Below are 14,265 nucleotides of genomic sequence, written 5' to 3' on the forward strand. Positions count from 1 at the left end.
TTATTATTATTACTGTTATTGTTGTTAGCTCATGTGGGTGAAAATCTGCTAAATTGATTTCATGACCCACTTACAGGTCACAACCACTGGTGTGAAAAGCACTGCCCTAAATGTCGAAGGTTTTCAGGTTGCTGCCTGGGCAGCTTCTCACTCCCCACACCCTTTCTGGACCCACGGATCCTCTCTCTGGCTCCGGTGACCATGGGTCTGTGAGGACTCCGGTCCTGATCCCGCTTCGGGGCTCCAGACAACACAATCCAAGTGCCCACTGGATAACCCCACTTGCGCATTTCAAAAGCAACCTTAAATCCGTGTCCAAAACTGTATTTAACGCTGATTCTCCCTGAGCCTTACTAAATAGCACCAACCCAGTCATCCAAGCCAGAAACCTGGGACTTCTCTCTCTCCCCACCTTCCCACAGCCAATTAATCAGAGTCCTGCTTATTGTGACTTCCAAATTACTTTTGAATCCTTCCACTTCTCTCCATCCCCCTGTTCCCATTCTCTCTAGATGCGGCTACTGCCCAAAGCCTCCAGTGTCGCGCCTCTCCCTCCGATCCCTCTTCCACCCCAAAGCCAGTGTGATCTCTCAAACATGCAAACCTCATTACATGACACACTTCAGTGGAATGCCAACCACCTCAGGATGGAGCCTGGGCTCTGCCTCCAGGCTTCCTGGCCTATTTCTCCAGTCTTAGCTCTTGCCTGTTCCCTCCCCCGCCCCCATCCCCCTTATTCGAAACCGGTGGTTCTCAGGTCTGGCTGCACATTAGGATCACTTAGACACTCTGTAAAAATACCGGTGCCCAGGCCTCACCTCAGGACAGTTAAATACCAATCCAATTAGTGGCCGTAATGGAGCGCAGGAGGGCCCTCTGCTTTCGCCATAAGGAAGGGCTCTCAGTGGTCTGGAAGCACTCTTACTTCCTGGCCTTCATATGGCCTCAGCTCCAGCCCCACCCCATACTTCTCCTTCAGGTCTTGGCTGAAATGCCATCTTCTCAAAGCTCATATCCCCTAACTTCCCAGGCCTGGTGAGCCCGCCCCCCACCCCCGCTGCCATTCCATGTTCCCGTAGAATCCTTCATATCCCCATTGAAACCTAGTGAACTTCAAAATCTCTTAGCTTGGCACTAATGGCTTCTCAACAAATACCTACAAAACGAATACAAGAAGAAGTAATTCTAGTATCAGATATGCCGAGAAGCTACAGGTGAGGAAAGCCGAGAAAGAAAACATTACTGATGGGTCAAGGCATAGACCAACATCTGTGCCGTCTTAGATTCTCATTTCCACGGAGTGTGTAGGGTTGGAAGCACAGGCCACTTGGTGCCTAAATTCAGTCATGTCTTCTGATGAAAGGTTTCCCAAAGGAACACAGCTCATCTTCATCATGCTCCTAGTTCATCAGAGGTGACAGACAGGGACTCATCTGCCCCATTTAACAAAGGATAAGACTATGTTGCTTGCCCAGAAAGCCGACCGGAGGAAGGCGAGTCAGATCTGGGCCGCACATGTCCGTGTTGCTCAAGGCAGCAGGCTCTGTCTTCCAGAGCAGAGTTAGACAACAGAGCACTGAATGCATAGAGCACGCTCAGCCTAACATTCCTGCAGCAACTCCTTTTCAACTGAATTTCACACAATGCTTATTACGGTACCCATTAAAGTCTGGCTAGTAATTGAAAAAATTATATATGTGCAATGAGCATGAGTTAATGTTAACAGAAGAACCTTAACTTTTGCATCTCCTGACTTTTTACTTTTAGCTTGTACCTTAACCTTGCATTTTTGTGGGGTTCTTTACGTTTTATATGGAGGTGTAAAGTCACATTTGAGATATAATTCCATTAGCCATACAAGCAACTTCATAAGGCTGTTATGTTGCATCAACTTTTTCTGTAAAAATAAATTGTTAAGGATATTATTCCTGGAACAGAATAAATTCTTGGAATTACTGAGTAACTTATGTACCGTACCACTGTTCCAAGAACACATTACTTATTTTATCATGACAAAGTAAAGTTATTAATCTTCTGGCTTCCATTTCAACAATGAGAAATGCCGTGAGATACAGAGACACCTGCATTACATTTCAGTTCAACTTTATATCATCCATAAACATCTCTGTTTTGGACACCTCATCCAAACAAATGCTCACAGCATACTCCATGTAGCATTCGATTTTATGAAACTGTAAAAGTTCCTTGCTGTTAATTACAGAGACAAATGTCTCATCACACATTTGGTTACCAGATAGCATAATTAGTTTTCTCCATTAACCTTTCAGATATAAAATTTGATTTCTAAGTAAAAAAAAAAACAAAAAACATTGTAAAACCCTTGCAATTCAAATGATACAATATATTTGGACATGTTTGGGAAAAAAATGCAATACTAAGAAAACAATTTTATGGATTCTAATTTACAAGGATACTGATTGCCTGGAATACTGAAAGGAAATCTGTCTAAACTTCTTAATGACTTTAAAATATATGATCGAATATGCATGTAATAAGCTGTCCTTTGTATAGAAAGGAGCTTCGGTAACCTGACCATGAATGGAATGTGCCCTTTGATCTTGCTCTGGGTATGGCGATGCGGTTGAGTGGGTCCACCTCGGCCCCTCATTTCGGCCACCTTCACACGGGCATCTGGGAGACAGCCGGCGAGGAAGGGTGTCTAGTCTAGAGCAATGCAATAGCATTTCTCTGCTCTAAAGCTAACTGACCCCACAGCTGTGGCTTTAAGAGGACCACCTGCCAGCTGACATGTGTAGGGGGCATTTCCGATTGTCACAATGACTTGGGGGGGTGCTCCTGACACATATGTACATTTATGTTGCCAACATTCAGCCCTCCTGTAACGTGGGACAGTCCTGCACAAGAAAACTATCTCACCGCAACAGACTGTCCCACTCAGATCAGCTGATAAGTGGCAGCAAATTGAATTTTTAACATGCTTTAAACATGGTACTCATTTGCTTATTCCAAAATAGTTATCGAGAATCAACTCTGTGTCAAGTATTGTATACTAGGAATATAGTCAATGGAGTGTTGCCCTGCAGGAATTCAAGCTGAGACTGGAGAAATGAAGGCTCAGACAGGCCAGCAGAGGTCGTGCCAGGCAGAGCCCAGTGGAGCAGACTCCAGGCTCACCGAATGCAGCACCGGGGGGCCTGCACAGCACCGTGTATCTGAAGGGCGCTGGGGGCAAGGCTGGTGTACCACACAGGCGCAGAAGTGTGTCCTCTTTCGGGGTTAAACTTTAAGAGGGGGCCCTGCCATTAACATAATCAAAAAGGAAAAAGGAAGAAAAGGAAATGAAAAATAAAGCTTCTATGGTCAGTGTTGACAAATTTTACTGTTGATATGTGAGGTCCAGTTAGCTACTAAGAAGGAAGTGAAAATTTTCACCCCTTGGAGCCAGGGCAGAACTTAGAGGCAAGAGTTGAATAATAAGATTTCAAAGTGGCTGATTCCACCACTTTATTTTGAATTTAAAAGTGGACATCTCATTCATTCCCTGAGCACGTCCTGATGATTATTATGTGACCGGTGTGGTGGAGCTGGGCAGTGGGGACACAGAGATGATTCTCAGGGAGTTTACAGCCTGATGGGGAGAGGGAGAGGTACACCAGCAACGCCCTTGCTGTGATGGCACCATGCCCTGGAGGCTGCGGAAGGAGAGGTGAGGGGAATCAGAGAAGACTGTCTGGAGGAAGTTACATCAACTTGAAGTCTTTAGGGAAAAGAGAAAGCCAAGCAAAGGAGAGGGAGGATGGTGCAAGTGTGAAATTCCAAGCAGAGGAATTTCTGTGGCTTCCGTGCAGCCACCAGGGTGAGAAAGTGCCTGGCCTCAAAGGCAAGGACGGATTCCTGTTGCAGGAATGAAAGCGGTCTGGTATGGCTGATGCCTGAGAGGTGGGAGGACAGCATCAGCAATTAGCTCCAACGAAACAGGTGGCAGTTGATGCAGAGTCTTATCTGTCAGGCTTACAGGTCTCAATCCTAACCTGAAAGCCACAGACTCAGATGAAGAAGTTCAGGCAAGAAGCAACCCAAGTGGCCCAGCCTCTGGATAAATCTTTGCAGGGTCCACCACCCCCTGTCACGGCGCACGCACATTCGGGCACATTCGATTCCAGGTAGTGTTCTCTCCAGTAGTCTGTGACTTATGAGAATAACAGAGTTGCTTTGTAAATGTCCTAGATCTATTTTTAACTTGGAGATGCAAAACACACTGTTCCAAAATCTTTATTTTATCTTATAGATGGCCATGTTATTTTCTTCCAAAAGTAAAAATCCATATTCCCATGGGAACCAGAGAGGCTAAATTGTTAATATATCTCCTTAGAGCCTGTCCTTCTTGGAGGGTTTGTGTTTTGTGTTTTTTTAATGATTTGGTCATGATCAGAGTGGGAACAGCAAATGATCACAATGCATGGTACATTTTACCCCGACGGTGGTTCCTGAACCACACCAAGTCTTGCCGAGAAACAGAAAGCAACTTTTTCTCAGGACACGGAAGGGTGTTGGTGAGCGGGCACGGCGCAAGTGCTCCCTCACGGTGTTACATGCACCAAGGCCTGCTGTTGAAAGCTTAGCTTTTGATTTTCCTGAAATTTAGGTAGGAAAACTTGCTTCCTTTGGAACCTGAGAACCAGACAACGCCAAAAATCAGTAGATAAACAGGTCAGTCCTCTCTTAAGCACCCTTAAGAGCGTGCGCTAATGTTACAGCACGATACGGAGCCAGCGGAGCACAGACTATTTCTGTTTTGATTTTCAGCATATCGCTGGCTATTGTTTGTGAGGTCTTCTCCTTTTTGGTCTTTTCTAGATCTGAAGGGAAAAAAAAGATTTCAAGTTGTACCTCACAAATCAACATCAGAAATCCCAAATTTCTGTGCTACTTGAATATGTTATAAAAGATTCTTCCAGTTAAATGTGGCATATTTTAGTTTCGCTCACTAAATGACTCCAAAATCTCAACAGAGTGGTATATTTTATTTATTTATTTATTTATTTTTTAAAGATTTTATTTATTTATTTGACAGAGATAGAGACAGCCAGAGAGAGAGGGAACACAAGCAGGGGGAATGGGAGAGGAAGAAGCAGGCTCATACCGGAGGAGCCCGATGTGGGGCTTGATCCCATAACGCAGGGATCACGCCCTGAGCCGAAGGCAGATGCTTAACCGTTGTGCCACCCAGGCGCCCCTAGAGTGGTATATTTTAAAGCAACTCTGCAGGGGCGCCTGGGTGGCTCAGTCAGTGAAGCGTCTGCCTTTGGCTCAGGTCATGGTCCCAGGGTCCTGGGATGGAGCCCCGAGTCGGGCTTCCTGCTCAGCGGGGAGCCTGCTTCTCCCTCTGCCCCTCCCCCCGCTTGTGCGTGCACACTCACTTGTTCTCTCTCAAATAAATAACTAAAATCTTCAAAAAAATAAAGCAACTCTTCATCGGTCTATACGACAGTGTCTAACATATTCACGCACTTAGATATTTGAGTACCTATCATCTGGGTGCCTGTTATGAACACAACACCGTGCTGGGTGCTTCAAAGGATACGAAAAAGAATCCAGGTCACACTTGCTCTGTGATCTTACAATTTACATGAGGAGAGATGGTCCAAATAAACAACCACAACTCAGTGTGGTTAATTGTTCAGGTTTGGGGGTGATGGGGGCATCTACAGGGTAACTTATAGCACAATAGAGCTGTGTACAAAATAAGTAGGTATTGGGAAGTATATGGTAAGTGCCATAAAAGAGTGATGTTATTATTTCAGAAGAATATTTAAATCCTATTTCAGAAGGAGAAGGGACAAAGGAATAATAAAAATAAGAACACAGCATTTCCTACTTTGAGAAAGTGTTTTGTCATGTGGGGTTTCCTATATGCTGTGGGGGAACCTGCTGGGGAGGTCAGGGCCAACATTACTATTCTATTACGGAAGACAAAGAAAACCCCTCAAGAGTTTTGTGCAAGGTGTTATTAACTGTTAACCTGAGATTCAAACCAAGGTTTTCTGACTTTAAACCTGGCTTCTCTCTACTGTGCTAGACAAACTGAGAAGGCCTCCAGGCCTAGGTAATGTTTGAATTGGGCTTTAGAAACCAATGGGAGATAGGATTGTAATAGACGGAGTCTGGAAACAGGCTAAGACATGGGAGCGCCTGGAGAGAACAGGCTGGCGAGAGGCACACACACGGGCAGGGCAAGGTGCTCCGGGAAGGAATGCTAAGAGACCAGGCTGACACAAGCACATGTTTTTAGTAGGAAAAAGAGGGAGATAAAGGTGAGCTAGAGGCAGACAAGCAACAGCAAAGGGCGGGGGAGAGGGGGCCTGTCTTTCTCAGAGGCCGCAGGGCAGCAACAACGTGGGAGCCCTGTCCACAGCCAGGCTCTCATCTGCGAGCTCTCCGACCTTGCACAAACTGACATTTCCAAAGACCCCTATTTTTCATTTATAAATGGAAATAACAATACTTATCCAGTACTGGAAGTGCCCTGCAACCGCAGATGTTCAACCAATTTTACTTCCTTTCTTCCCAAGTGGGTCCTAGGCTCTGCCCAGTTGAAGCGTCTGCCCCCCCCTTCTACCGCCAGACGGTGCCCCCTCTCACATCTGGAGCCCCGCTCTGCCGGGTAGAGGGTGAGGAGTTACACACCTAGCTCAGCCCGTGTGGGCAGAAGGGCAGAGGCAGGCAGGACAGCCGGCAGCCCTGACATGGTGAAAGAGTGCAGAACCGGACATCGAAAGATCTGATTTTAAAGCATGCTCAACTACTAATTACCGTGTGCCCTTGCACAAATCACTTTCACCTCCGAGCTCAGCTTCCTGTCTGTATAACAGATATAACACCTGCCTCGTGGTGTAGTTGTGATAGGAGCTAAATGATTAATCCAAGTATGCGACAGGCCGAACTGCAAACACCTCCTAAACTTTAGGCAGTGAGTAATATCTGAGAGTGTCTAAGTCTGTGTCTACGGTTATAGATGCACGTTTACATGTGCGCTTCTGTTCAAGGAAGCCATCAGTGTTCACGAGTCTCCAAGAGGCTCTCTTAAACTTGACTTTGCTTGCAATTGTTTTGGAAGCCGGCTGCGGACTTAGAGGACGAGCAGGTCTACTTTAAGTGCTGTAGGAAACCTTAGAAACTCCTCAGACCAGGGGTTTTTCCATGGTGACGAGGGCACCCTAAAAGCTGTGCAGACGCCCGCAGAGGTGGGATGTGTCACACGGAGGCCTGGGATAACATGCAAAGTGCTTACCATGGTGCCTGGCACACAGCCAGCTCCCCCAAAATGACTCCTACAATAATTGGCCACGTTTTTAACCCCAAGAAACACTCAGGCCCACTCGGACCTTCATGTTATTTGAGGTTGCTTCTCATTCATGGAACTCCAGCCATAGGTGAGGTGACACATCAGGGGCCCCTTCCCTCTTGGGAAGAAACAGGAAGCAGGCAAGACCCAGGCCGCCCGACTCGAGGTGAAGAGCATCCCCCATCTAACACATGCACCTGCCCACTTCTCCGGGAAGGAGGTTTACATGGTCGTGAAAGGCTGTCTCCCTAGTCTGGAAAAGTGGGTAGGATTATTTGAGTGTATCATCTTTGAGGTGACTCTAGGGACCCTGGTGGGGGCAGCTGTCATCAGCAAAGCCACTGGAAAAGATTTCAAAATTCAGAATCTCGACCCTGCCCAAGTGGCATGGCTACTATCGATAGGCTGCTCTTTGTCTTCTGAAAGCCGTGTAACAGAACCGAGTGTCAAAAGGAACTAGAACAGGGCCAGGGCCTGGCATGTAATTGGAGCTCAATAAATATTCGTCGAATGAATAAATGAGACCGAACACCTGAAAAACAGACATGTTCCAAACTTATCTATTATGACAGCACATCTAAAGCAAAACCCAACATTGCAAAAGAGATTTTATCAAATGTCTGTACTATTGTTACCAGTAATAAACTCGCCATCTCACTAAAATATTTTCCAAAAGTGCCTTGCTATGCCAGGTAAGGTCTCCTGATGATCCTTGAATTGTCTGGCCCAACAGGGTAGAGGGGAAGATTTCTGGACAGGAGCTGTGGGTCTCCTCCAGATTCCACTATTTATGAGCAAGTTGCTTTACTCTGAGCCTCAGTTCCATCCTCTAGGTAATGGGACTAAGAACACCGACCCCAGTGACCTTACAGGAATACAGTAAAACTCACAGGATGACAGGCATGAAAGCAGATTTTAAATGGGTGACCCTCACTTAACGCCTGATTCTAATGACACTTACCTCTCTGCTGTAGCTTATGGCACCCTTCCCACCTGGAATCTTCTCCAGCTCCCCTCTGCCTATCCAAATCTTCCCCAAGTTCGAGGTCTAGCCTTTCCAGAGCTCTCCACTTGACCCTACATTTGATCCTTCCCTTCCAAGGCTGCTTTTGCTCATTGCTCTAATGGTCGTATTGGTCAGTTAATTATCGTTCACATGGAGGGGCATGCAGCAGGGTATTTCCAGCCCACGCGGATGTGCACTGGGATCCTAGCTATGGCACTTGCTATTTGAGAGGCCTTTGGCAGGCAACCAAACATCTAACTAAGTCTCGTGTACAAAATGGGGATGATAATAACTTACAGATTCGCCGTGAGAGGTAAATGAGATCATTCATGTGAGGTACTCAGGTCAACACCGTGCACACAGATGGTGCCCAATGACTGAGCTGTTACGATTGAGGTATTTTTTTTTTTTTTTTTTCAAAGATTTGTTTTTTTTTTTAATTTATTCTACAGAGATAGAGACAGCCAGCGGGAGAGGGAACACAAGCAGGGGGAGTGGGAGTGGAAGAAGCAGANAGAAGCAGACTCATAGCGGAGGAGTGATGTGGGGCTCGATCCCATAATGCCAGGATCACGCCCTGAGTCGAAGGCAGACGCTTAACCGCTGTGCCACCCAGGCGCCCCCACGATTATTGAATATTGCTCCTTAATTGTGTTCTGAACTTGTCCTATCTCCCCCAACTGGATTTAATCTTTGAGAACAAGGTCTCTGTCCTTTCCATTTCTTTGGTTACCCCCAACCCCACTCCCATTCCAGAAAAGCACTGAGTGCATAGTCTTTTCTCAAAAAAGATCCATTGAATTGATTAAAACAAATTGTTGTTTTTTCTCCAAACAGGGCTCAAATTTTTACCGTAGCCCATCACAGCCAGCCTGACAATGTCAATGTCCACAGGGCAAAGTAACCTCTTCTGGCCCTATTATCACATTAAAAATGTGTGAGTAATTCCCAAAGGACTCAACCAAGCCATTCACACGATTGAGCTATCCTACCATGTTGGATGTGCTACATTACTCAACAGCCTAAAAATATTTCAGAGAAATTAGATTTCATGTGGGAACTCTCCCAAAACCTGGAGCACTCACTGTCTTTTCCTGAGACATGAACTTTAGTCTTATAGGTACAGATGGTATTAAAGATAATATGTATGTCTGAACACAGAAAATCCTATACATCATCCTAGGGGCCATGTTTTAGGACTAGATTATAGTTGAAACAGTTCTGGTGTTTTGTTAACAAACTCCCTTGGATGTCATAAACCTCACACAGAATTCTACACCCTAGCAAGTCACATTATGGATAGACTCTAGCAATTTATAAACCAAACATGCTTTAAATCTATGCTTTGAGAAGAGTACCTATAAACTAAAAATGCCTGTTTTAGAACATCGTCAACAACCAAATTCTTAATTTCCTATGTTTTCAGTAACTGTTCCCAATTGCTGTAGAAATTATGTTAGTGTAATCATCCACTCCTCCAGTTTTTAAAAAAATTGACCTGGAAATCACAAAGTAAAAATGTTTTTTGCGAACCATATCCCACTTCCCCCAGAATGAGCAAGACTGAGAAGTAAGCCAGGTACATGTTTGCACTGTTCAGTCTTTTGTCTCTTGATGTCTGAGGACTTCCTGACCAGTAACTTGGAAAGCTTATCCTGACCCTGGTCTTCCGCTGATGTTCTGTTATCTTCCTGGACCCGAGCTGGGAAAAATGAAAGCAGCAGCCTGTGTCCCCTTCAAACATTTGCATTTGACTGAATTCTGAGCACTAGCATTTTTCTGTTCTTCATCCCCCTGCTCTGTCCTACCCAGAATTACCTCACTGTATAGCATCCTTTCTGTTTTCCAAATACACAGCAGAACGGGGGAAAAGGCCTGCTTTGTTGAAGAATAACTCAACCAAGGACATGATGTTCCATTTTTATGATAAATGTAAATTTTCTACTAATAGGCAAATTCCTCATTTCCAACGACTAAGTCAAGTGGTACTTAGATACAGAATTCCAACCAATCAAGTTCAGAGAACTGAAAATACAGAATTCCAACTGATTAAGTTTAAGGAACTGAAGAGAGTACAATCCAAGAATATTCTCTTTGTGGGTCGTAGCATTTCACTTGACTATTAACTTTCCCGTGTTTGGTGCTCTTAACCGTAAACAGGTGCTGAGAGTAGCTGCCGGCATCAGTGACAGTCTCCACTTAGACACAAAGATCTATGTGCCTTCAGTGGTCGTTTTTGTAAGAAATGCTGATACTTCCCTCCTGTGTTACCTCTATCAAGTATCCGTTTTGACTTCTTGGTTCTTCGCAACCCACCATTTCTCTCCCTCAGAGCCAAAGTGTTGGGATTTGCAGCACTACGCACATGGGCCTGAGCAGCAATCCTACTTCTTTCAGCCCTCGATTCTCCCCGGAGAGCTGGCAAAGCTGGCCCTGGCTTTTCTATCCCTCTTGCCCCGACTGTCTCCCACTTCCTGCTCCCTTGCCGTGCGGCACCCAGCTCTCACCCTACGACCCGGGGCGGCGGAGGTGTTCAGGATGGGCAAGGTGGAAGCCACGTGCCGCTGTTTACTCCGTACTCCTACTTCTCCTGCTTTATGGGTACTTCACTCTCAGCAGCAAAATCATCACTTGTTTGATTTTGGGTTCGTGGTCTGCAAATAACAAACTGTACATGCAAGCTCCCTCATGTATGGCATTCGTACCAAAAGCTGCACTTGGAGAGAGCAGCAGTGTTTCTGGCTACCTACTTCTTCATCATGCAGCTACCCTTGTCGGATGGTCTCCCAGATGCTGCTTTTGCTCAGCTCATCCCAGAAGTGAGCGGGCAATGACGATGGTAAGAGTAAAGCACGGCTAGTCTCTCTGACCACAAATATCGGGGTGAAATGTACACAAGTCCAGGAAAATGATAGCTCGTACTCTCAAGAGGTGGTTAGGCAGACAATCACACTTTGATTTTCCTCACGCTTTTTGACTGTAGATTTAATTTAATTTTGACATGGCAGGATTAGCAACCAGGCCACAGAGGTGAAGGGACATTATAATAAGACAGCATATTAATCCTCTATCCCACCCAAGGCAGAAGCAAAACCAAACAAATAGCAGCTTCCTGGAAATTGAATTTCTGTTATCCAGATGTCAAAGATGTAATACCCCAATTACACAAACTATTGCCAGTGAAGCATGCCAGCGAATATGCAATGTAAATGGGGTGAGCACAGAGCGACAAAACCTGCACAGTCAGCATCTGGCTCTGGGAGTGAGTGATAATTAGCACTGTGTGTAGACACTAATAAACATTTATGTCTGAAATTACAACTTTTAGCAATGTTAATAAGGGATATATTGGCAATCTGTAAAATAAAAGGTCTTGAAAAGAATGTCATACATTAAGCAATGGCAGACATTTCCCGTTCTGGCACAATTTTTTTTTTCCCCTTCCCCCTAATTGCAAATGGCCACACTGTTTTGCTGAGAAATTAATTGACATAGGAACCTACCTAAATGAATGGGTTGTGTCTCTTTGGCCTCCCCATTAACATCGTTGCTGAATTCTGAGATCTTATACACCTCATGGTGATAATCTGGGATGAGAAAACAGCCAAAAATTAAAATTCTAATGACCCGCAAGTTATGAATAAACAATAAAAACTAGTCTCTCATTATATATAAGATGTAGAATCTATACTTTAAAGTATAAATATAATTTCCAAGAACTCGATTAATCACCGACTTTGTAGTCCCTAATAATCCCTAAAACTTCGCTTACTCTGAAGAAGTACACAAACTTGAAATATTACTTTGATTTTAGAAAACAGCTTTGCTGATCACATGGTTTTCACAGTAAATTTGGCCCAGAGATGCCAATTACTAGGCCTCTTTGCTTTCAGATGACAAGTATGTTTATAAGGGAAAGAAAAACCTTGCCCAATCATAGGCCAGGGGGTGATTCCAAAATTATCTCCACAACCCATCTCCATGAGTACAGTGTATCAATAGCATGCTTTAGGGTAACCCGACACTCCGTTTTCTCAGTTTACCCAGCAAAATCCCAGCCTTTAAGCAGCTTACCGGAAAGCACACACGAAATATACTGATTTGTTATTTCAAATATAGTACAGTCTAGATAAGAAAGCAAGATTCTCGTCTTTCACACAATCTTTTGCATTCAGCTACTGCACTTTAATATGCAATAGTTTATTTGCTAAAAATGCACCTGCAGAGCAGAGAGAAGAATCAGACCCATAATTTAAAAGGAAAAAAAAAAGGAAAAAGAAAAACTTGCTATGTCAGTCAAACTTTAAAATACAGTACTTTACGAGCTTCCTTCTTCTCTACGGAGGCTACTGGGCTTGCCAATGGTCTATTTCTAAAAAGCAGGATCGCCTAGGTAAGAAAACAGAGGTTCCTTCTTAACTAACAGCCATTCCCTTTTTTGTGGCTTGAGACCTGACAGGACAAGGTCTACAAAACTACTCTCACTTTTCAGATGAAGTAGTAAGTTCCCTGAGGTCATAAATAAGAAACCAGCCTACATTCCTGAATGAATCAATAGACCAGCAGGCCAGTCACGTATGGAGAGATTTTTAAAGTACAAATGACTGAGTAATCCACACACAGAAAGGGGAAGAGCCAAATATTTTGAATACGTAAAACTATTTCAGGCCTCTTTCATTAAACAGTATCCAAACTAAATCAGGGGGAAACAGATATGAGCAGATCTTCAAAATGTCTATAATCAAACCATTTTCAGGCTAGCTGAAAGCAGGCTTTATTGAATCTATATCATAGTTAGCTCAGCTTAGCTTGAAAAGCTCTATTACTTGGAATCACCCTCTAATTTTCATCAGCTCCCATGTGACTTCCCCAGGTTAGTGAAACAATCGCCTTGCTCTCTACTCTGATGCCAGTGCTAGATAAAACAACAGAGGAAAAGGGGACAGGTTCTGTGGTTTGGTTTTGACCTGAAGTTGATTCAAAGAAGATATTTAAACAAGGTGATTCTAAACTCAATATCAGGACTTGGGACATGAGGACGAAAAAAGTCACCTGCCTCTCATTTAAGGTGACACAATGCATTTTAATAGACATATTTTTGTGTCTGCTCTTATCTTAAGTTCTCATCGTCTCTGACAAAGTCCAGTCAGGAAAATAAAGACTCTGACAATTAACTGAACGCAGAGAAGGCAATTCAACTTTCCCCTCCCCTGATAAAATAGACCCAAGCCCCAAGACCGCTGTGTACACCTGTTAAATCGTCAGGAACCGACTGGAATTTTTTTTTTTTAATAAGGATACTTTTCTGACCGATAAGTGATCTATTCCAAAACACCTTTCCAACCCAAATAACGTCTCTAGAAAAGATGCCGGAGGTCAACAATTCTCATTTGGGCTCGTACACCTAACGAGCTTCTTTCTGGTTCTTAAAAGAACCACCACCTTTTTTTGCTTCTGTTTGGGGGAAAAAAGCAAACCCACAACCATTGGTCGGGATCCGAGTGTGCACGGCCTGACGGAGAGGCAGTTCTCCCCCACCCCCCAACCTAGCCACAGGAGTGGAATACCAAAGAAGGCTCTCGACTCCCCAAGTGTCATTGTTTGCTAATTTCCTGATGTACCCTCCGACTTGTTTACGCTGAATAACATCCTGCCTCCCCCCGCACAACTTTCCCCGCCGCGCGGCGTGTGCGGCCGCGGCCCCCGCGGGAGGAGATTCGGGGGTCCCGGAAGCCCGGACCCCCGGCGTGGGACGCGCGGCCGCGGCGCGGGGAGAGGGGCGGCGGGCCGGGCGCGGGGATGTTTACGCGGCGCCAAGTCCTCCCGCCGCCGGCCCGCACGCCCCCCGCCCGGCCCGGCGCGGCCCGCCGCTTACCTCGGCTCACCAGTTTGAAGCTCTGGGATTTCCTGCTCCTCTTCCTCTCGGAGAACT

General features: G+C 45.0%; 1 protein-coding gene across 1 annotated transcript in view; it reads right to left on the reverse strand.

Moving 5' to 3' along the window:
* BEND7 (BEN domain containing 7) overlaps positions 1 to 14,265 on the reverse strand; it is a 112,856-nt gene that overhangs the window by 79,056 nt on the left and 19,535 nt on the right. The window contains exons 3-4 of the mRNA XM_034643610.1: positions 14,209 to 14,265; positions 11,837 to 11,920 (exon numbers count right to left, since the gene is read on the reverse strand). Of these exons, the coding sequence (XP_034499501.1) occupies positions 11,837 to 11,920; positions 14,209 to 14,265 (141 nt within the window). The remainder of the gene's footprint in view (positions 1 to 11,836; positions 11,921 to 14,208) is intronic.

The sequence above is a fragment of the Ailuropoda melanoleuca genome, chromosome 15 (assembly GCF_002007445.2).
Source record: "Ailuropoda melanoleuca isolate Jingjing chromosome 15, ASM200744v2, whole genome shotgun sequence".
NCBI lineage: Eukaryota > Metazoa > Chordata > Mammalia > Carnivora > Ursidae > Ailuropoda > Ailuropoda melanoleuca.